We start from the raw sequence: 23,611 nt of genomic DNA on the forward strand, positions 1-23,611 counted from the left end.
AGGATCCAAATATGAAGGATTCCGCATATTTAGTTGAATTAGAATTTCAAAAACGTGTTGACGTTGCTCATATATCTGTGACAGTGTGGCTTTTATCGTAGACCTCACACTCAAGTGCTATTTTCAATTTAGACTCCAAGCGTCATACTGATATATTAATAAGCTTAACTAAAGGCCTACACGTTTTGTTGGGTTTTTTATAAATGAATAAATGGAGATGGTTATTTAAAAAGACAGACATATTGTTTCAGGTTTAAAGTGCCTTAAAACAGACCAAATACATTTAAAAAGAAAACAAAGCACTGCACGGGGAGTAGACTCATGCAGCAGATATGTGCCAGACTGTAATAATGTGTGTTGATGCAGGGTTTTTTTTTTTGCTCCTGATGGTCCAAACCCTCCTTTTTGGCGGCAACAACCCTGCGTTCATTTGCTGCTAATTGGACTGTATGAGACCAATAACAGGCGAGCGCACACAGCCTGCAGCCAGAGCGCACAGGGAGGGGAGGACGCTCCCTCTCTCTCTCTCTCTCCCTCTCTCTCTCTCCCTCCCTCTCTCTTCCCTCACCGTCTTTCCCCTAATCCCATTTGCCATTGTACATGCCCAATCGCCTATACTTTCCGCATTTAACTTGGATGACATTTTTATTTCATCATTAGCATCAGACGCCTGACTGACTGACACAGTGGACGCAGGTTTTACGTTTTTTGACGAAAGAGTCCGGCATGAGACATCTCCATGTTTGTACTTTTCGCCTCCCTCTCCAACACTTTATTTTATTATTTTCCTAACCCAGACGGGCGTTTGTTTTGACGCGCTCGCTGGGTGCGAAGTTTTCCCAAGAAGAATAAAAACAGGAGCTCCTCGCATAGGAAAGGATATCGACAGCTTGTGAGTCAACCTATTGTTTTTTTTCTTTTCTTTTCTTTCTTTCTTTTTTTTTTTTTTTTTTTTTTTTTAAACTCCTGCTTCCGTGGTCCTCCGCGTCCAGACCACAAGCCAACAGCGATGCCAGAGACAACGCAAGAGACGTGCGCTCCGGCCAAGGACTCTCCTTTCTTCATTAAGAACCTGCTGAACTGCGATAGCAAACCGTCGAAGCCCAAGCCGATGCTGGCGGCCACCAAGGCGGCCCTGGAGGGAGGATTTTCCCTCACCCAGGTCGGGGAGTTCAACTTTCCACGCTTTGACCTGCCCGCACAGAGGTTCAACCTCCCGGCTCACTACCTGGAGCGCACCTCGGCGTGGTGGTACCCCTACACCCTCAGCTCAGCCGCCCATCTGCACAGAAGTGAAGGTAAGTTCATCTTCTTATCGAAAACACACAATGCAAACTGGTTGCGAAAGAAAAACACAAGGCTTCCATCTAACTAACTTCCTCTTTACATATTTTGAAGGTGGATTTTTGTGCGGTTTTTTTGTTGTTGTTTTTTTTTGCGATAGAAATATTTCCCATCCCGTCTCCCCTGCAGAGACTATAATGATTTAACACCTCTGTAAAGGCCTATTTTGTTATACCAAGACGTGGGATAATAGATCAATAAAGTAACACACTGTGCATAAAATGAAGTAGACATCCTCAAATCATTGGATGAGGGTGGCGATGCGCAGCGTGCTTTTGATTTGTCTATTGGCGCTCACCGTGCACATCTTACCCCTGAGGCTTGGCCACTGACAGCATTTTCACCTGCCGCTTTCTGTGATTTATCCACCTTGGATTTTGAAACACGTTGGTACGAATAGCGTTATCATACATTGATGGAAAGAAAAGAAAACACTCTGAGGTTTATTTATCTGAAGAAATTGATGCGTTTCGAAAAACGACTCATATTTGTTCTTTTTAAATAGTAATTCAATAAAAATATATTAAAAGTTAAATAGATGTTAATGAGTCAAGCTTTTTTTTTTTTTCCAATATCAGATTTATTACCTTTTTCCGTTTTCCTTCATCCAGCATCAACAGGCTGACTCACACACAAAACCTTATTTGTGACCAAATCTTCCCTGTGTCTCTCTAATTTTTTTTTAGCCTCCGAGAAGCCAGGAGCAAGAGACTCCTCTCCGACCTCGGGTACGGACAGAGACTCTCCAGACCTGGTGCTCAAATCCGAGCCCGACGTGAAAGACGACGACGAAGACGACGACCACAACAACAACAAGAGCAGCGACGAGATCATCCTGGAGGAGAGCGACACGGAAGAGGCCAAAAAAGACGAGCTGGAGGAGTGGAAGAAGAGGGACGACGACAAGAAGCCGTGCCGCAAGAAGAAGACGCGCACGGTTTTCTCCCGGAGCCAGGTGTTCCAGCTGGAGTCCACCTTCGACATGAAGCGCTACCTGAGCAGCTCGGAGCGCGCGGGCCTGGCCGCGTCCCTCCACCTGACGGAGACGCAGGTCAAGATCTGGTTTCAGAACCGCAGGAACAAGTGGAAGCGGCAGCTGGCGGCCGAGCTGGAGGCCGCCAACCTGAGCCACGCCGCGGCGCAGAGGATAGTGCGGGTGCCCATCCTCTACCACGAGAACTCGCCCTCGGAGAGCGGGGGCGCGTCGGCCAACGTGCCAGTGAGCCAGCCGCTGCTCACCTTCCCGCACCCCGGGGTGTATTACTCCCACCCCATCGTCACATCGGTGCCGCTGCTCAGACCCGTTTGAAAATGACTCAGTTTTATGGCATTTAGTAGTCAGGGGCCTGGTTCCTTATTCAGCTCCCTACGAAAGTGAAAAAAGAAGAAGAAAATAAATAAAATGACTTGATATTTTTATACAACTGAGTGAATGAAGAAACAAAAAAAGAGACTGTCACTGTCAGGCCTAAACATGGACCTTTTTTTTTTGTTGGCAAACATATTGTTTCATTTTCCATTACAGCCGTTTACACGTGATCTGATTGAAATCTCATGTATTATTATTATTATTATTATTATTATTATTATTATTATTGCCACCTCAGGAGTCAATTTCTTTACACTGCCTGATGTGTGTCTTATTTTTCTCCTAGTTTTACCACGATGTTTGTTGGTTAACGTGACACATCTGTGTGATGGAGACAAAATACATTGTTTACGCACAAAAAAACACACACATACAAACAAAAAACAAAAAAACACTGGCAACCTAAAGGCGCAGACTCTTCATCTGACAAATTAATTTTTATTTTGTTTCCAGTTTCAGAATTAATAATACCATGATGTGCAATACACTGGCAGTGTGCTGTGAATGAACGAATCCACCACACGGGAAATGTTTTTGTTATCTGTTCATGTTGGGACACTGATGAGGTTTTTTTCTTCTTGTAATTATTATTCTTTGCTCTCTAAAGCGCTTGACGGGGGACAATCAAAAAAAAGAAAACACTCTGATCTGTAAAATACCCATGTAGCTTCACGTTTAGTTTGAGTTATCCTGACTACTTGTTCCCTCTACATGGACACGTCTTTCAAGCTCAAGTGTGTCTCATTCTCTACTTTGTGTTTTACGATCAGGTGAGGCAAAAATATCCACTACACTGGTGTACAAAATCTGTAAATGTATATATTTAAGGAGGCGCAGGGAGGAGGCGACTGCTCACACGGTTTCTCCCTTGTACAGTACAAAAAAAACAAAACAAAAAACGTTTTTGATATTGTATTGCTGAACCATGTTGTGAAATAAATGGAAAATATTCCTTACATTTTAGGACATTTTTCATGACTTTTTTTCTCTAACAGATGTGGAAATTTTTTTTTTCTAAATATGTCCTTGAGCTTTTTTATTGTGTCTATATTTAACGTGTTTTCTCAGGATATGTGCGAAAAAAAATATTGACTCCCACAGTTGAGGCTCCGTGCACGCGCACACGCGAGCACACTTGCACACTCGGGTGCATGGGCAGGTGGGTTTCTCTAATCATCTAGTTAAGCAGTTTAAAACGTTATTTTACCAACACATCCTCATTTTACATAAAAAGTGGTTCGGTCAATTAGATGCGTAATTGCCACCATCTTGCCAAAATTAAGGGTAATGTATTCAGAAGAGGAAATTACTCCCTGAGTATATGAGCTGCAGTCTTTTAACATGTTTCTCTTGCTCTCTCGTGTCCATTTGACTGAGTGAAAATGTCAGGATCTCCAATCTCACTCGATTATTTTGCGAGGAAAACGTCTACTTATAACATATCCTTTTTCCCTTTGATTTTACGCATTTTTAGTTGCATACAATTTTATTTTTGATCACTTTGTGAGGAAACGTTTTTATTTTTCTTTACAGGGAGAGCCTGTCGAGTTAAAGAGAATCAATGGCGCTTATTGATCTTAATCCTAAAGGGGCATCATACATGAAGTCAACATTGCTTAATATCAACTCAGAACTACTTTTATTTTTGCTTTTGAAGTCAAGATTTCCAACGAAGATAAGCCACTGAGTGGGTACTTGGTAACAGATACGTTCCTACAGGTGTTACCAAAGTTAGGGTCAATTGCATGAGATGACGCTGGCACGTAAGTTATCAAAATAACATTTTATTAATTATAAAATATAAACTGATTATCAATTGGCAGTTCGAGTTCATCCTGATTGTTTTAATCCAAAACAATCTATTTACTAAAAGTATAGTTGGACCTTCCAGCTTGAATCAAGACAATACATAAACCAGTACTGAGTTACATACAATACAATCGGAATAAACCTTTTTTTCCAATTTCCAAAGCCAAATCATCTGAAATGCTGCCCTTGCGTCAGTTTTGTTCCCATACTCATTTTGTTTGAGATCTCAAAACGTGTACATCTAAATAAATCTGCAGGAGGAAGTGAATGGCTGGAAGCAACACGCCTGTCAGTCCTTGATAACATGGGAACATTCCCAACGCCAAAATTACAGTGATCAGTGATCGTCATAAAAACAAAACAAAACAAAACAAAACAAAACAAACTAAACGAAACTAAACAGATGTAATAATGATGTATAATACTGCTTATTAGGATTTAAACTTTCAGATTGTGATCAGGTGTATTCAGAAGCTATACCTTTCAGCTTTAGTGTTATGAACTTCTGTAAGTTCATATTGCAAAACAATCCAATACCCCCCCCCCCCCCCCCCCCCCCCGCATTTGTAATACCCAAACATTGGACATTTTCACCATAGTTTTACTAAATAAATTGGTTGAGATGGAAAAATCGAGTCAAATCACGAGTGAACTCACACAGAAACTTGTTTCTCACCCAGAGCAGCTTTTTTTTTTGTCTCAAAGGCCATTTTTTTATTTTCATCTGCAGAATAATACGATTATTGGAAATAAATCAGTCTGCTCTAAACTCTGATGACCTCATCAAGACAAAGGGGTTCATTCAAATATCGTCAGATCATCCAAGTATTGACGTGTACCTACCACGCACACTCAACACGGCCCCATTACTGCAAATTAATAGATTGGTATGGCATTATTCCCCTGGCACATATCGATCTGCAAACGTCTGCAGCATATTGCGTCAAGTAAGAGCAACGTTCACACGCCGCTTCGGTTCAGCTTATGACCTTGATTTGCGCGCATAAATTGAAAAAATTACCACTCGATAATTTCCATTTGTGCGACATCTTTATGTAAAGGAGAAAAGGGAACGGGGCCAAAATCAGATAAAGTACATTTGCAGGAACGGGGACAAACGGACGTGACCGGGGACTGCGCTCAGCGTATTACATTAAAATGGAGAGCTGAATGGGTAATTTTAAGCCCTATCATAGGTTTTAGTGCCAGTTTGGAAACACACAAGTGGCCCCGGCACCTTGCATAATGCCAGCCTCTTCTCTGCAGCCGCTGGCATCTGTTCACATGTGTGCTGGACCATTAAAGTTTGTTGCATTGTGACTTCAGAGGCCGGGGGAACGAAAATTAAAGCATTTCTTAGGGGCAGAAGACTCAAGAATTATTTCTGGCGGAGATGAGGTCCTCTGAGGCCCCTGAGTGGCTGCCAGGTTTCCGACAAAGAGTGAAATCACGTGGATCCGGTGATATTTCAAAGCATTAAGAGACACATTATTTTCATACCTCCGCCTTCAGAGTTTCCAATATCTTTGATAAACATCCTCTTTGATGGCGCTCTCTGGCAAATTGGGCCAGATGTGGGCACAGCAAAGTTCAGGAAAATCGCCTGAAAAGCACCTTTCATGTTGGTCCCTTGCCTCCACAATCGCATCTCGTTATAGACACAAAGTACCTGCACATCTCCATAATCACAGGGCCAGACAAAAAGTGATGCCAGCGCCTCGTGTCCCGTGGCGTGACGCGTCAAAGCGCACGTGTTTCAACAACTCTCTTTTTTTTTTGACACTTCCTGAAGAGGAAATCTTGTTTTAAACCCATCCCATTTGCTTTCCTGATTGAATGCGAGCATCAGATTTTCATCAAAGTTCTATTAAGTGAAACATAGGTTGCGGGGCACCGTCTGATTGGAACAGTTTAAATTTTAATTGTGTTTTTAATTTGACATATAGTTGCTGTGAAGAATGACACTGAAACGCCGAGGGGCGGTCGATTTTCTTAATTTCTCCCCGAGGAATTGATGAGTCTATCAGGGCAGTAGATTGGAAAGCCATTAAAACTCAATGGTTAGGTTGTTAATTGGAACTTGATGGATAGGAGCCCTTGGATAGGCTGTACTGATCCAATCTTCCTGACTTTGTGTTTTCCAATAAATTACCCAGTTCATTTCCACACTCAGATTACATAAATTGTACACCTCCAGGGCTCGGGTGCTCTGCTTGCGTTTACAACTCTCTCTCTCTCTCTCTCTCTCTCTCTCTCTCTCTCTTTTCCTCTCTCTCTCCATCTCACGCACGCACTTACGCACACAAACGCCTCCTGAAAAAAGAGCAGGCCCCGCTTTCTTGAATGAAAATCGAAACATAATCAACGTTTATACTTAGAAAATTTATTGATATCATTTTCTCTGGTAATTTCCTTATTCCAGACTTGGACACGCCATATATCATAATACACACGTGTAAAGGGTCTTTGTTTAATATTTATCGAAGCTTGATTCCCGGATCAAAGCGCCTCATAACTTCATCTGTCTTTCTCAGACCTTTCTCTCCTGCTAAAGATCTTGTTCTGTTATTGCGGTAGGGCGGCCATACACCACCTATCATTGTGATAGAGCACGAACTTAGGCTCGCTCCTTGCTGCTTGGGCCTCGCCAGGCCTCGAAACTCACACACACACGCGTAAAACGATGGACATTTCCATATAGAAGGGACCACGACGCACGGCCTGTACGACTGGTCCATAAACGCTAGAATCGGACATAAAAACAGCATGTGTAATTTATTCTCTGCGGCACAATAGCAGCCTGCTATGTCCACTATCTCCGTGATGAACTAATCTCACTTTGCAAAAGTCGTCTGAAAGTGATGGAGGCGGCTGCACTGACAAAGGTCTTTGTTTGAAAAGAGCGGCATATAAAATAAACCCATTTAACTGTCATTGCAGATTTCACGCCTTATGTGTAACCACCATAAATCCAGCATCCGCCTTGACTGCCCTCGTATATCCCCCCCCCCCCCCCCCCCCCGCCCCTTCTGTAAAGCCTCCACTGCGTAAGCGTTTTAGTAAGATCGTTTAGCAGCTGCTGGCCCCGCTGCCAGTTGAAGAAATTTACGCGTGAATCCAGATGCGTCTGGTTCACTTGCCACGATGATGACAGGATCTGGTGTGAGCATCATTATCGTCATCAGCAGCGATATCACGTTATTGTCAGTCTTCTCTTTATTCCGAGCAGCCTCAACACCAAATACCGGTTGTGTTGCTACCGGGAAGGGCGCTGACACGATGATTAAAGCTGACCATTTGTAATGTGTCTGGGGCTTCCTTACAAAGCAGTAAAAGAGGGATAATGTGCCCGAACCTCCAGCTCAGGCCCCGCAGCTGTCCCACACACACACACACACACACACACACACACACACACACACACACACACACACACACACACACACACACACACACACACACACACACACACACACACACACACAGGGTTAGTGGTGAGAAGCGCACCCCCACCTCGTCTCGCACCACGCGCGCACCCCACACACAAACGCGGACGCGTGCGCACACTCAGCCCCCACCACCTCCAATCAATTAGTCAATCAATTAGCCGGCCCCCACTCCAAGCGCGGTCATCACGAGGCAGATTAGCTCAGTAATGATCAAATTAATTCTTAATCGTAGATAATGGACGCGGAATGAGTTTATTATTTTCAGGGAAAAATGAGTTAGGCATTTTGTCTTAGTTCTGAGGCAGTGCGCGTGCTGTCGTCACGAAACCCAATTTAGCATGAGGGATAAAAGCCAACATGACAGTCCTGGTATAAGGTCATCTTCAGCTGACTGATACTTTGTAATGCTTGCGGGTTAGATATGATGCAAAATAAGCAATAACGTATTTGATAAAAATACATATTTTTCTGCAGCCGTGCATAGTGGATAAAATGCTCAAAACACTATGGATTTCAAAAACTTTTTCTGCAAATTCAAATTTATTGTAAAACAATTTAATACAACTTTTGATACATTTCAAGAGGTGCGCAAACACAGCTGCTTTGTGTTCACCAGATTTATGAAAATAAAATATTAAAAAGAAAAGATTTCAAGTCTTCGAGTTCATAATCTGATATGTTTTAAAAAGCGGCTGGGTGCAGAAATGCACTTCTCCGGCTCCCTCGCTCTCCTCACCCCATCTCAAATCCTTGACAGGGGTTTGAATTTTCCGGGCTCGTGTCGGACGCTGCGATTGGTCCAGGAGGAGCTTACCTACATGCAAATGAAGCGACGCAACCTCGCTGCTTTCGATCCAGAGAGTGAGGAGGAGGACCAGGAATACACTCATGATCCCCGAGCTCGAGAAAAAACACCTCTAACTCCTTCAATGTGAAAACTCCACAATTAACCAGGCGAGGGGGGGAAAGCGGACAATAGACGATTGTTTGCCATTTTTACGCACCAATTGTGTAGAAAAAGCAATAACGGAATACAAGGAGGCAGACCGATTCCGTCAATACTTCAATACTGTTATGAAGCGAGAATGAGTAGCGCAGAAGACAGCGGGAGCAAGTGCTCGTCGGGCCCGATTTCCAGCTTTACAATTCAGTCGATTTTAGGCACGTCGTCCGATGAGCCGCGCTCCGGGACCAAGGAGCTCCCCAAGGGGCCGCTGCTGCCGCCGCCGCCGCCGCCGCGGAGGCGCTCTCTGTCGGTCTCTTCCTCCGAGGAGTGCAGCGGCGGGGAGGACTCAGCTGACTGCTTCTGCTCCGACACGGGTCACAGCGAGCCGTGCACCCAGCACCAAGCGCACAACTTCTGTTTAGGTGAGGAGCTATTATTATTATTATTATTATTATTACGACTATTGTTATTACAATATTAACAAAACACAACTCAACTCAACTAAGGCAAACTTTTTAAAGCACGACAATAAAATTACTTTACTTAGATTTAAAAAAAATAAAAATACCAGACCCACCATTCATGTTTTGGTTTGCACTTCACATTTCATTAACGTGTGTGATGTGCAGCTCCATCAACTCTCACTTTGTTGTGTGCAGACTATCACCGCTGCAGCAGCACAGGAGGAAAAGGTCGAATAATTAGCCCTGTGTCTTTCCTCTCATTTCAAATTTAATTGAGCCTGCTAATTGATGAAACATGTTTCCAAAATGGCTGCACTACACGTCGTCAATTGAGCGTTAAATAGAGTCGGATTTAATTAATAGCGTACTGTACACCAAGCATACTCAGACTGAATTGTTTATTTTTAAAAAAAAAAAAAAGTTGTAGGCTTTCAGCAGTGGATTTTACAAGTCAGAGTTCACTCTTAATGAACTCTTAAAATGAGTAGCTATGTCTGAATATTGTACTGTTTTTTTGTCATTGTTTGCCTAAAAAAAAAAGAAATCGTGCGTAAAATGTGTCCTTCTCCCCCGTGGTGCGTTCAGGTCCCGCTAAAGGACTTCTGCCTGGGAGCGACGGGCTGGCGCGGCGGCCGCACCTGACACAGCCTCTACTGCAGGATTATAAGGAGGAGCAGGAGCGGTCCTGCCACCAAATGTCGCCCCTGTCGGAGGAGAGACAGTCGGACGGCGCGGACAAGCAGGGCAACTCGGCCAAGAAGAAGACGCGCACGGTTTTCTCCCGGAGTCAGGTGTACCAGCTGGAGTCCACCTTCGACATGAAGCGCTACCTGAGCAGCTCGGAGCGGGCCTGCTTAGCCTCCAGCCTGCAGCTGACGGAGACTCAGGTCAAGACGTGGTTTCAGAACAGGAGGAACAAGTGGAAACGGCAGCTCTCAGCGGAACTGGAGGCGGCCAACATGGCCCACGCGTCCGCACAGACTCTCGTGGGGATGCCGCTGGTTTTCAGAGATAACTCCTTACTGCGCGTGCCGGTTCCCCGGTCTATCGCCTTCCCGACGCCTCTTTATTACCCGGGGAGCAACCTGCCAGCGTTACCTTTATACAACCTGTATAACAAAATCGAGTATTGACTGACTATACTGTATGTTCACCACTGCAGTCCACGTAAAAAGAAAAAAATACGCATTACAAAACAATACCACATTCTTATAAGTGTCTACATAACCACTGTATATTAATTGTATTACTTTATTTGTTGACGAAATTCTTATGCAGCAACTGTATGTCTCACAAGAAAGCAATCAAGCTTACATGTATAAAATACACCATGTGTATAAATAATTATAACAATTTTGTACTTTTAATTTTCTCCTTCTTTCACTGAATAAATACTGGAGTTAAAGCTTCGTGACCACATTCCAGAGGGGAAATAATGGATTCCACTAGATTTCCTCTTACACCGTTTTTAGTCAGAGCTGATCAAAAGGTATTCTAAAAACCGTCCTTTTTTTCCATCTGATTGGAGAAAAACACACAATCCTTCCATTTAATGAGAAAATATCATCTTTCTATTGTAATTTAGATCTCCAATAATACTCTTCTCACTCAATAAATTTTCTATTTCAGTGAAAATTGATGCTTGCTTGGTATCATTTTATGAATTTCTATGCATCTGTGAATACAACTGTGGACAGCCTATTTTTAAAAGCACAAAAGACAAACACCTATTGCAATTTGAAACAAGGGAAAGGTTAACGTCTTTAGTTTTGGCCTTTTCTAAAAGAGCACACTTTTTATTTTTTTGACATGATTCTGTTTCAAGGTATTCTACTGCAATAATCCAGTGTGGTAATAATATCTTGAGGGTTAATGATATATTCACATTATATAATTTCTTGTTGAAGAGCTGCCTGATTCCTCACCAAACTCTTTTAACATTGGATTTTACTACATCTTAATCTGGACTAGAATTAGGATTTTAAATTGATCACCACAAAACCACATAATTTAGCACATAATAATCATTACATTGTGGGTGTGATTCAGATGCTTTATAATCTGTCTCTGTGTTTGGAAAACAGCAATGCATAAATGTGTGAAATGTAATACTGTTTTCCTCTTGAGGGGCTCATGCAATAGCCTCCAGATTATTTCACTCATACATGCATGCAAGCTCACACAGAATAAAAAATATCCAGCTCTACCTAAAACCACTGTTGCTTTAATTAAAAAAAAAAAAAACCCAACTAGTTTTATATTCATTTTTAATTAATGATAATTGCCATGGACCACAGTAAATGAAAAAGGTGGGCGAGCTGAACAAGCTGCTTCATAACAAGTAGATAAAGCACATTTGAGACTGGAAAAGGAGATGCACATTACCACTGGCCAATCGTGCCTCTGGGCGGGATCTTCTCTCATTTGAAGTCTGGCTCCTGTGGCTCTCAAGCATCTGCCCTTGTAAGGGGAAACCTAATAAAGAGGCATATTGTCAAAGTTTGAGACTCTGCCCGTCATTAAGCTGAACTCTCCATTCCATTTGTGTAATGGATTACTGTACCAGCCACACTTTGAATTAGCAACACATACTGTCGCCTTTACGGTGTTGAGCATTTAGAGGCGGGATTAGATTTTCAATGGGAACACTAAATCACTTTGGGTTTTAAAAGTTTACATCAGTACATGTGAATGCTGTACACAACCGTGAACGCGATAAATCACACGCGCACACACAGGTTGATGGGGAACGATAAAATTGTGTCATTTGCCAGCTTTTCTTGGGTGTCACATCATGTACAAGGGGACCCCCTTTACCCCCCCCCCCTTTTTTTTTTATTCAGCCAGCTTCCTCTAACCATCCCACCAATCTCTCACTGTGTGCTAATGGCTACATTACCTAGCAGAATCATGACTAGCCAGGCTCTGCTGCCCTGCAGATTATGCCTGACCCAATTTCTGCAACAGCCGCCCTGTGTTTCTGGGAAAATGGATAGCGTTAGACAACAGCAGTGATTTATGGGTATCTCCAGCACCAGTGAAAAGGTGAGGTGCAGGAGGATGAATTTGTGACAGATAGGAGGAAAAGAGAGATAGAGAGAGGAATGGGGGACAGCAATGCTTATGAAAAGGAGCAATAGCTTTGGTTGAATGAAGCTGTTTATTAGTTTCCAAGTGGTCATTATGTCATCAGGTGTGACGGCAATGTGCCGCTCTTTTTGGATGGATGTTTGCACCCCACTGACTTGTGGGAAATCTGCATGACCTGTCACCTGAGGTTGTTTGATTTACAAGACCAGGGGAGGGGGAGAGAGAGAGAAAGAGAGAGAGAGAGAGAGAGAGAGACAGAGAGACAGAGAGGGAGAGACGAGAGAGAGATATGTGGAGATGCTGTGAGGAGCAAAGGAGAGAATAGGAGAGAAAGTGAAAGAGAGGAATAGGTTGGAGGTAGAGGAGGGGGTTCAATGTAACTATGTATCACCGCAATGGCAGGCGTGAATTACAAATTTTAATAGTGAGGCAATGAAAATGATTTGAAGTGGTTTAAACTGCAAAGAGACAGCGACTGGCATGGTGATGAAGATTTGTTGAGATGATATGTTGTGCCTTAGGATTCATCAAACCTGCCTGGTAAGGTGAAAAGCAAGTGTAATTCACTCTGTGGTATAATTTATGACAGGAGTAATGGAAACTGTGGGCTACACACAGTGTGGAGCGGGAGAAGCGAAGACGGAGTGCACCGGGCAAATTGATTCTTGGGATAGTTTTTAGAGCATATTTACAGGATCATAATGAATTATATAATATAAAAAAAAAAGAAAATGTCTATATTTCCCCTCTTTTACATCTTTAAATACAATGATCAAAACTCACTTGATAAGGACCCCAACATTTCCTGCCAGTTTCCTCATCATTTATAATGTTCTAATATCTGAAGATGTAATTTCATTTTTTTTTTTTTTTTTGTCACATTCCACTCATCCGCCATTTATTTCGACGGGAGCATTCAACTGCCTCCCAACATATTCATTGCAATTTGATTTAAGGAGGGAACGTGTGGCTTCGTACTAGAGTGGGAGGTTATGAAGTATCACACCACGAGCAGATGCAGGGCCCCGGGTCTGCCTCAAGACAAGAGTTTTAGAAGCGATCGCAATGCATTAAGCCAGACAACTCTCGAGACCTGTTTGCTCACTAAATGAATTTGAGGGGAATGTAACAAGATTTTTGAGGCAGGCCCTGTCATCCGCTGGCTTTAACCAGCTTCTGTATTTATGGGTTAATGGTTAAAAAGGAGGGCTAGGAGCAGAAGTGATTTTTCATGATTCTGTTTTATATCAACTGGAAATGAAGGAGGTGAAGGGAAATGGTGTTTGTCCCTCCTCCACATCCCTCAACCCTTCTCCTTAATAGGAGAGAAATATGCTACCAGGCGAAGAGAGACTGTAAATGCAACATATGAACTAAGTTTATTAAATAAAATGCATCACAGCCAGAGCATTAGAAATCCTTTGGGATTCCTTAAAGATACAGCCAAAAAACTCAAACAAATTCACAAAAAGGGCAAAAAATAAATAAATAAATAGTATATAAATATATATATATATATATATATATATATATATAATTTATTTATTTATTTTTTCTGGCTGCTTAAATTCTCTGACTGACAATTTCAGCATTACGTATTTGGAGATGTTTCTAACTCAAGGTCAAATGCAAGCCGCAGTATTATTCGAAGAATAGAAACCGCTCCATCCCCAAGTTAAACTAGGCAAGAACAATATTTTTACCAAAAAGGTGGATTGGGGCTTTAATGGTGAAATGCATTATGCTTCATTGTTAAATTACCAACCATTCCTTAAACTGCCTATTCTGAAGTGCCATTCGCTGTCCAATATGCATCAAACTATTATAGACGACAGTACATGTGGAGAATTTAGCTATTACTCTCCAGATAAGTCCATTAGCATTACCTTTGACACAATAATGGATGTGAGATACAATTTTCTGCTCTCCATTTTGTATTTGTAAGGATAATAGGGGGATTATCTTGAAGGCCTTATGCTACACACTCAAGCGTGAGACCACCGAGACAGAGAGCTTTGCAACAGTTGTTTTCGCATCCTCCCCTCTCTCCCTCGGCCCATCCCTCTGCTCCGAGACCCTCTCAGAGAGAGGCAGAGAAGATAAAGCATGTCATTATTCTATTAAAGACCTACAATTTTTGTAATGGGCCTTGCAGTGGTCGGCAGAAGTGCAGGCAGCTTCTTCAATATCCTGGACATTATTTGCTCGTTTAGTTAAATGATGTTTCTAATCCCCTCATAATTACTTGTAATGAGGCTGTCTCCCTCGTTTTGATGCGGCCACATCTTAATACAGCATGACATTCTTTTTTAGGGATAATTACCTCTCATGAGGCCGGCGAGCAAGGCTGGGATTTGTTGTGTGCTGCACACGTGGCAAATTGGCTTGTTTCCTGCCATCTTGTCTTCCCGCAAATTGGAAAATTAAGTTTCTCGGCTAGAGCATTAGAACCGTTAAGTTTGCTTTCTCGGCTCCTTCAAATGATTGGATTCGCCGTCGGAGAGATGGCTGTATATCCTGTGTTTTGTCTTATTAAGTTTGTGGACTTTTTATTTACAGTTTGCCATCACGGTTAGAGGGGGATGAATATTGCAGCAAGAGGAATAATTTGCAACAGGCACAGCTTTGTAGTGCATGTCTTCCAGATACTAAAGCAACAAAATGAGCACATTTATTAACTGACAAATTATCTTCATGTACTTAAGTTTTAAAGAAAAATATTTGAAAGCGCTGAATCTGATCTCATGCCATAGTCGAATTTATAAAAAAAAAAAGAAATTAAAAAAAAAAAGAAGCGCATTGAAGGCATGACAGAAAACAATGTAAAAATACACCTGTCCCGTGTCTGTGTCAACAAAGTCTCTCAAGCAGTTCCACAATTTTTATCTTGATACAATTATCTATTTACAATCTGTGGGATAATAATTAACTATTTTATATCACAAGATTCCAACTGAATGGCGTGAAAATACAGAACTCAACCTCACAGTGGATTTTCCCTTTTCTATCCCCCTTCAGTGAGCCGACCCGTCTGTGTTGTCCCTCTGAAATGATCCAGCTGCCGCACTCCAACCGCAGCCGTTGCAGGGTTGGCTGAGGGGTTTTTATTTCTAAGTGCTGATGTGTCGCAGACAGTTTGGCTCTACAAGGGCCTGTTACATGCCGATTAAAGAGAGGGAAGGAGTGCTCCCGCAGGGCAGCCTTGTACATTTACCCTGACCACAAAAAGGTCTAACGTTTACGCCCTGGTGCTGACATGACCTTCAAACAAGGTCCCTCTGCTGCCTGGGTGGATACTGGAACTGTCTGGAGGAGCCCTGCAGTGGACCCAACAGACAGACAGGAAGAAATCATATCTTTTGTATCAGGAATGACCGACCTTATCCAAGAAAGTCAGAAGAATTGGCTTTCTTACACAATACAGGAAAAGGGCTTTAATTTTTGGCACTTATATGGCAATTTGTGATGGTGATTTTCCAGGAGCTTTTGTCAGATCCAGCAAAAGTTGGAACATGATACGAGAAGAATCTCTCCATTAAAATTATCTGCACTGAACAAACTGACAAACACAAAGGCCACTAAATAATTCAGGTCCAAATCCAGTCATCAGTCATCTGGTGGGAGATAAACATATCAGCAGCTACTGTTTTTATTTGTGAGAACACAGATTCCCAAGTGATCTTTTTGTCTTTGCCGGGCCGCTCATCTGTTTGTTATGAGACCTGATATTGGGGGACTTCTTAATGCAGAGAGTTGGGATCTCTTTGTAAGAACCAAGTGGTCTCTTTCAGCTGCAGGGGGCTGGTGTATAGAGAGATGATCCGTCACTTCAGTCTGAGACTGACTGCTGACCACATAGCCTGCAGCGCAGCAGCGGGAGGCACAATGGGAGCAGCACACTATCACCTGACAGCTAATTAGGGATCGCTCCCCTGGAAGGGAATACATTGTCTTTGAGGGAATGAGAGAAAGAAAGCGAGAGGTCACAGAAATCTGTGTGAAGTGTCAGTCAAAGCCACAAGCCACCTGCTATCGCCAAATTCCTCCAAGAGTCGACTTGCTGATACGTTTGGTTATTATCGCTGTGAAGTGTCAAAAAAAAAAAATGAAGATGACAAATAAATCACATTTAAACTGTTTAACATTTCAAATCTGGTCACCCAATGAAGTGATGTTAACTTAGTTTCTAATATTTGACCAATTTTCATCCAGTCCATATAAAATATCTCAGTCTAGCAGCTCCAATTGTCCCCAACTTCATCTGTCAGCGTACTCATATTTGTAGCCGTGAGTGTGTGTGTACATATCCAAGAGTGTGAGTCTATGGCTTATATGAGAGACCAGGGATTTCTTTGAAAACACATTTGTAACCATTAGTTGAGTCTAAGGTTTCATGTGCAGAGTGCATCCTCTGGACCGGTGTCAGAGCTTCTGTGAGGCTCTGCGGCAGCCTCTCTTGAAGGGACAGTGCAGAGGGGAGGAGGAGGAGGAGGAGGATGGAGGTGGTGGTTGGGCTGTGGGAGAGGAGGAAGGAAGGAGGAGGAGGGGGGGGGCACTGGAGCCTAAGCGTCCCACCGACAATGCATCACAGCAAGCCAGGGTGTAACCCGAGTCCCCCCTCTGGCCCTTGTGTGGCCTGCCACAGCGCACTCCCTCTCGGCCCCTTTTGCACCCCCAAGATGCTTTTAAAGAGATTTGGTCAGTGAGAAAACAGTTCTTCAAAAGAACTGTCGTCACACAAGAAAGGAATTAGCCGGCCCTGGGGCCAAGGATTCCCTGACCTGACTAATTCTGGACCCCTAAACAATCCGTCTCGGCGTGAGGCGGCTGGCGAGGCACGTTCTCGGTGTGTTGGGGAGGAGGCATTTCAGTAAGGGAGATTCCCATGGTCCTGCAGGTGAACAAACCACACAGAGGTCATTGGGAAAGGTTATTGGGTAATCCATCTGAATAACGGACTGCAGGTAGATCTGAAAGACATAAAATAAAATAGGCACACCCTTGGAAGGGATTTTGAAGGATTGTAAAGAAAATGTAAAGGCCATTCTGTTTATTCTACTCCAAAATGAAGCTTCCAGTTACTTTGTACAATTCACTTTTGATGACTGCTGAGATTACTTTTTTTTTGCTTCCACTCTGGAGTTAATGGATACCGTTATCTTATATAATTACATAATCTTTCAGATGTATGTGATCGAGACTCCCAACATAGATGCAGGCTTCAATCAACATCATTTTTTAGAATCAATGCAGAGAAACCATTTCAGCACTCGGCCACCTGTTCTTCCAAGCCTGCAGGGCCCACTGGCAACAACCTCTCCTCTCACTATTAGGCTAACTAATCTGATTGGGGAAAAAGACGGGGTAGGGGAGGGGGCAGAAGCTTACAAGCCCCATGCTGCAGGGTGGGACTCGACACCATCTTTTTCTTTCAGCCAGTGTCTCTGATGGTAAAGGAGCTGCTATAGCCTTCAGCATGATCGGCCCACCACACAGTGGGAGGCAGCGGTACGGAGACAAAAGAGGAAAGAGTGAAAACATGTCAGACCCCAAGAGACAACAGTAGTTTCAACAAAGTCCTGATTTAGTTGTCAGATATTTTTGTGGCTTTCTCTAAGAAGGACTTGCTACAACCTTCAGCATGATTGGACTTCCACATTGTAGCATGCAGAAGTGAGGTAAAAGACAGAGAAACAAGAGAATATGCAACAAGACTTCCAGTAACACCCCCTCTTACTAAGCCAGCACATATGGCTCTGAAAGAAAACATACACTTGTTAAACCAACAGCACCCAGAAACGGCAATGAGAAATTGGCCAATTAGGAAGTGGCCCATCATGTCAAACTCATTTGCAAAGGGAAGGCTTAACCCTGAGGGTTCGAAGGTCAGGATCAAAAGGTGTCCCCTTTGGGACCGCACAGAAATTCTTTGGCGAAACGCTGATCCCAAAGCTTTTGTAAAGGAATCTTCTAATTACAATAAATCTCCACTGCAAGGTAAAGACAGGAGTGCTTGGTACAGTGGCTATATGATAGCTCTTTCCCGAGGGCCTGCAGGTAGTCTATAGATGTCTGGATAGAAGAGAGATAGAAGATAGTGGTTGCTGCCAGGGCAGTGGCCTCTCATTTGCCCAGGTCAGAACCTCAGAGTGAGATCACAGAGCTCAGCGGCTCAGGATGACCAGCACCTCGGAGCCCTTCATAGCCTCTGGTGTGTAACTGGGTCTTTGACCTTGCTCACAGATTAGTATCAGTATCAGTCGTACTACTGGATTTAACTCTCCTATTCTTACTCCTCTTGCTTTTATTGTCTTGTTTTCTCAAGAAGGTACATCACGGATGACATCCTCTCAAGAAAGAACTCCACTTTCAGTCTCACCAAGGGATGGAGAGTTGTATGTTGATATCTTTAATCATACTGTAATTTCTTGATATTGCTAATAGCTGGTTGGTTAAGGTGCTTTCGACATTTTTGCCTTTCACAACCTGAATAATAAATACTGGGCACCTATGTCTTAGTTTCATTTACATTTTAAATTCTACACAGTTCTTAAGCAATATTGTGATTTGTACTCCTTCTAGCATCTTTTCCATTTTCAGGAAAGGACGAAAGGGAATTAAGAATCCAAAATAAAGATATATTCTCTACATTTTCAATAACCAATTAATCCATGACTTGGTTCTAATGAGCTTAACATGATGGAAAATGAAACAATTTTGACATATTAGATTACTGGGGGTTAATGTTTATAGTGTTGCGTTCCAAATCACCTACATTGCAGCACGAATGGCATCTATCAAGATTGTCTTCCAAACCTAAGGTTGGCAGTTTGATCCCCATCTCTGGAACCCCCCATATAACCTACATTTACTGAGAATGGGGGTTATACACTTTGAATGCCACCTGATGCCATTAGTGTGATACCGTAATAACTTGTTTCAGAAGTTGGCGTGAGCAATGGGATTATGCTGATCGGCAATCCGATTTTATATCAGCAATCACAGGAATGAACAGCTATAGGGTTTTTTTTTCCACTTGAGCATTGCGTGCCAGAGAGAGAGAGAAGGAGATATGGCGACCCAATTTACATGACAATTTTCTTTTAAACAGAAATGGCAGCCTGTTTTGGCTGTTTGTTCGATGACGGCGTCGTGAGTCACTGAATTATTGCAAAGACTGCGAGGGTTTCCAAGTGCGCTGCTCTCCATCTCCCTGTAAACAGGCAAAATGTGACTCTCCCGAAATGTGCAGCACTGCCGTCATTATCCTTTTGAAAGTGAAACTTTTTTGGAAAGGAGAGCTCAAAAAACAATGCAGTTTCCCGTCGATCATTGTCGTGTAAATAGGGATGTAAACACCAGGTTTGCCACCAGTGGTGCTTGGAAATACATCATCACACTTCAAAATATTAAATGCTGTGTTGAAAAAAAAGAAAAAAGAAAATGTGCTGCGTGACGGAGAGCTCAAACACACTGAACTGAGGTTCAACGAGCACTTTGCAGACACATTTAAATCTTTGAAAGCCTATATCACATCACATGGCGGACAACACGGCTAACTCTTCATCGTGATGGTGCCACCCTTTATGAGCTGGTGTCGCCATGGGCTTGTGAAAGGACAACACAATGGTTATGGAGAAGTTAGTGACTTTCCATCCTTCTATAGAATGTCGCCTGCAGAACAACCTCCTTTGTTCCGTCTCTTGAGCAAAGTTGCAGGACACCCTCTGTGCTTCTCACCGGGCGCTGCCGTTGGCCGAAGGGGGCGGAGAGAGGAAAAGGAGGGGAGAGTAGCAGTTTGTTCTTCCTGCAATTAGCATTCACGGTTAGCTAAGCAGAACTAATGCAGCGAATCTTTGAGTCTCACATTACCTGTCCTCCACTGCCGGAGTAGCCGCGGGCCAGATTAAACTGTAGCAAGACGATAAACCCCCCTATGTATCCATTACAGGCCTTTTATTACTAGCTGTGTTATTGGTAATTCCTTTTGAATGGCCTTGACAAAAACTGTGCATTGGTGAAGGCGGACTTCAAAAAAACAGGATACTGCAGGGGTGTGGATAATGTGTTAGTGATACTGTAATTTCGAAAACAAACAGAGTGAGAATTACGTCTGCGCTGGTGTGGCATTGTTTGGCAGCGCTGACGGAAGGCACAACTCCCAGCGGCACATTTTGATCTGACCTGTTTTAAGTGATGGGTTTCCCATGACAACAGTTAGCTCTGTCACATGTCAACACAAGAGGCATCTGCTCTCAAACGACACACCCTCACTGACTTCATTCATATTTTATGGTCCCGATCTTCATCTTGGTTGGTTTTTTTTCCCTCCCCTCCGTCTTCGAGTTGAGGCAATAAATAGTCGTCTTCATTCATATCTTTTGTGTGTTAATTTGAGATAACTTTTTGTTGGCGTCAGGCTCATCTCCGGTATGCTGTTAAGCATATAGGTCAAGACTGAATGATCTCATGACTTCTTTTCAACTGGGGCAGAATCAGGATATGGGCTCACCGTGTCACCATTATGGGATGTGGACGGAACTGCAATGATCTCATGAGTCTTAAGTAACACAACAAAATGGCCACTTGGTAGACCTTGTCACGCAGTTCCAAGAAAATACTGCAATGCGGCCTTTAGCTCTCGTATTCAATTTCTAGCGGGTGATTTGATTAAAATATTTTTTTATCTAATGGGATTTGATAATTAGAGTGTGTATCCTGAGCGAAACTGAATGATGAAATGGTTGATATCTCAGTTCAATTTGTGTTTTCAACACTGAAAACAAAAGACGATCAATGTTACAAATTCAATTCCATATTTTGCTTCATCTATTCCCTCTGTTGACTCGTTGTGTTTATCTTTAGAGAATCATTATCAGTTCTCTGAAGTGTTGTCTTATCAGTTACAAACAGGTACAAGCAGCACAAGTGCTCCCAATTGATCCACGAGACTCCCATCGTCATGAGGCCACTGTCTAGTCACACAAAGCCCAAGAAGAGACACTGCTCAAAATCAATAACTCTTCCTGTGTCACTGGCTCTGCTAAAGTCCACACTTATAGTCGCCTCACGACTGGGGAAGTGTGAAGCAGTGTAACAAATCATTCAAATACAAGTGATACTCTGGGCCACAGTACAGCTGCATTGATGATATTAATTGCACAAGCTGTATTCAAGCAATCTGAAACCAGGCAGTGGCAACTATACTTTGAGGACACTTTGGGAAAAACGACTTTATTTTGACCTACAAATGACCAGGATGCAAATGGGATTTTCCCTACTTTTATTTGTTATTTTCCTTATTTTTTTAATTTTTTAGCAGGCATATGAACTGTTTGGCTGAGTTACACTGCATCTTTGTTCTCACGTCTATTACTGTTACAAAATTTTCAGTTTGAGTTAAAAAGTAATAGGGGTTGAAATGAATGTACGGTTCTTTCTGGAAAAGGTTACAGCTCATTTTTACCAAATGGTTAGAGGCAGTTTCACTTAATTAATGTTGCAGTCAGTGTTTGGGGTTTTTAGCAGAGCATTGGTAATGCCGCTGGACAACCAGGCTCAAAAAACTGAGGCCATTTACAGGGCAATTACAGGAGAATCTTTTACGGCATATGGATTAAAAAAATAGTCACATTTCACTTTTATTGGCCATTGCCTCCTGGATAGAGTTGGAATTTGATGCAGTGCTTCAATTTAACCAAAAGCCTGAGTGAATTGTCTTAACTAAACAGATTTGACAGGCATTACAATGAAATATTTCATGAATATATTTAAAGACTGGGGTGCAACTCCAGGTGCCTCTGTCTCTCACTCTAATATTTCTGTTTGTATCACCATGCCTCCTTGTTGAACCACAGATACTTCCCTCTACTTGATGTCTCATCTAAATAAAAAAGATTGTAATATAATAAAGGACCCATAGTCCCTACTTATACAGTACTTATTGAGTGGAACATTGAGATTTATGTAACTCCTCTCAATGAGAGAGAAAAGGAGAGAAAGAGTATTTCTCCATGATTGCGAGGGGGGTTTAAGGTTACCGACTAATTTCCCAGTCGTTACTAACCGACAGCACCACATCCGGTTTCCTCAGTGTTTTTCAACGGGGAACAGTACAATCTGTTATACTGTAGGGATCATCAGCTCTTCCTCAACCAATGATTACAAGTAATTACCTGTTTTTCTCCCCCTCCATCCATCCCTCCTCCTCCCGTCTCTCTCGCTCTTTCTCTCTCTCTCTCTCTCTCTATCCCCTTTCTCCCTTGAGCTATTACCCTAACTGGCTGTTGTGGAGCAAAGAGGAGGTGTGTGGAGAACAAGGCAGGCTTTTATGGACTCCCCACCAGCGCCACTCCACACCGCTCCATTTTGAAATTATCGGGTCCCCTTGCTTTTGAAGTCTCTGTAAGCGCACCCTCCTATTTACGAGATGGCTATGTACTTAAAGGTCACAGATTGATCAAGAGGTCCTAAAGATGGCCTTTTCACTGAAAGCACTGCAATACTGTGGCTTCCACAGGCCACATCTGTGGGGGAAAAAAAATAAAGAATAAAATGTATCACTCCCCCAAAGTCAGGCATATTCAGACTTTAATGTACAATTCCATTTACCCTGGAAAATGCTACAATTGAGTATGGAATTCACAATGAGCACAGCAATTTATCAGTGCTTTTTTGTCCATTTCTGTTGGCTCAGGCTTAAGAATATTTTACTTACTGATTACCCGCGGGTCATTTTATAAATGTGTCAGACTCTGACTTTTTCTGAACATGAGACCTTCACTCCATTGTTTTGTCCATTTTAAAAAATACATTTGACACACTCAGAGAAACAGCACCATCAATATTTTGATAGTGTCCATGCAGGAAATAACAATGACCAGCCAGCTGAGTGCCGGAGCCCATCAGCAGATTTATGCGATTATGAGGTTGTCCGTTGCGGCACATCTGCCCACATCGATAGTTTATAAACCTTACCATTTATTCATGAACACTTTTACTTGAATCTGTTTATTTTTTTAAGAAGTTACAGTATTACCTGAGTGTAATGATTTAGATGTGTTCTCTTTCTGTTCTCTTCAAAGAAGAAAAATAGGATGTTTACTTGCTACAACCTTGGAAAAGTTATTCTGAATATTAG

General features: G+C 42.6%; 2 protein-coding genes across 2 annotated transcripts; both read left to right on the plus strand.

The window, feature by feature from the left end:
• The first annotated feature begins 590 nt into the window (after positions 1-590).
• On the plus strand, positions 591-2,945 carry hmx3a (H6 family homeobox 3a). Its single transcript, XM_080482308.1, has 2 exons — positions 591-1,298; positions 2,031-2,945. Exons 1-2 carry the CDS (start codon positions 1,010-1,012, stop codon positions 2,651-2,653), a joined length of 912 nt encoding a protein of 303 aa, XP_080338434.1. The 5' UTR covers positions 591-1,009; the 3' UTR covers positions 2,654-2,945.
• A 5,882-nt stretch (positions 2,946-8,827) lies between these two features.
• hmx2 (H6 family homeobox 2) lies at positions 8,828-11,585 on the plus strand. Its single transcript, XM_080481166.1, has 2 exons — positions 8,828-9,339; positions 9,967-11,585. Exons 1-2 carry the CDS (start codon positions 9,057-9,059, stop codon positions 10,512-10,514), a joined length of 831 nt encoding a protein of 276 aa, XP_080337292.1. The 5' UTR covers positions 8,828-9,056; the 3' UTR covers positions 10,515-11,585.
• Positions 11,586-23,611: the final 12,026 nt, after the last annotated feature.

Source organism: Lipophrys pholis (assembly GCF_963383615.2).
Source record: "Lipophrys pholis genome assembly, chromosome: 15".
Taxonomy (NCBI): Eukaryota; Metazoa; Chordata; class Actinopteri; order Blenniiformes; family Blenniidae; genus Lipophrys; species Lipophrys pholis.

Bases quoted from the DNA above. Each gene is read 5' to 3' on its own strand.
- hmx2 (XM_080481166.1), top strand. From the start codon at position 9,057: ATGAGTAGCGCAGAAGACAGCGGGAGCAAGTGCTCGTCGGGCCCGATT. The intron at 9,340-9,966 runs GTGAGGAGCTAT...TGGTGCGTTCAG, and splicing joins AGCGCACAACTTCTGTTTAG to GTCCCGCTAAAGGACTTCTG.
- hmx3a (XM_080482308.1), top strand. From the start codon at position 1,010: ATGCCAGAGACAACGCAAGAGACGTGCGCTCCGGCCAAGGACTCTCCT. The intron at 1,299-2,030 runs GTAAGTTCATCT...ATTTTTTTTTAG, and splicing joins CCATCTGCACAGAAGTGAAG to CCTCCGAGAAGCCAGGAGCA.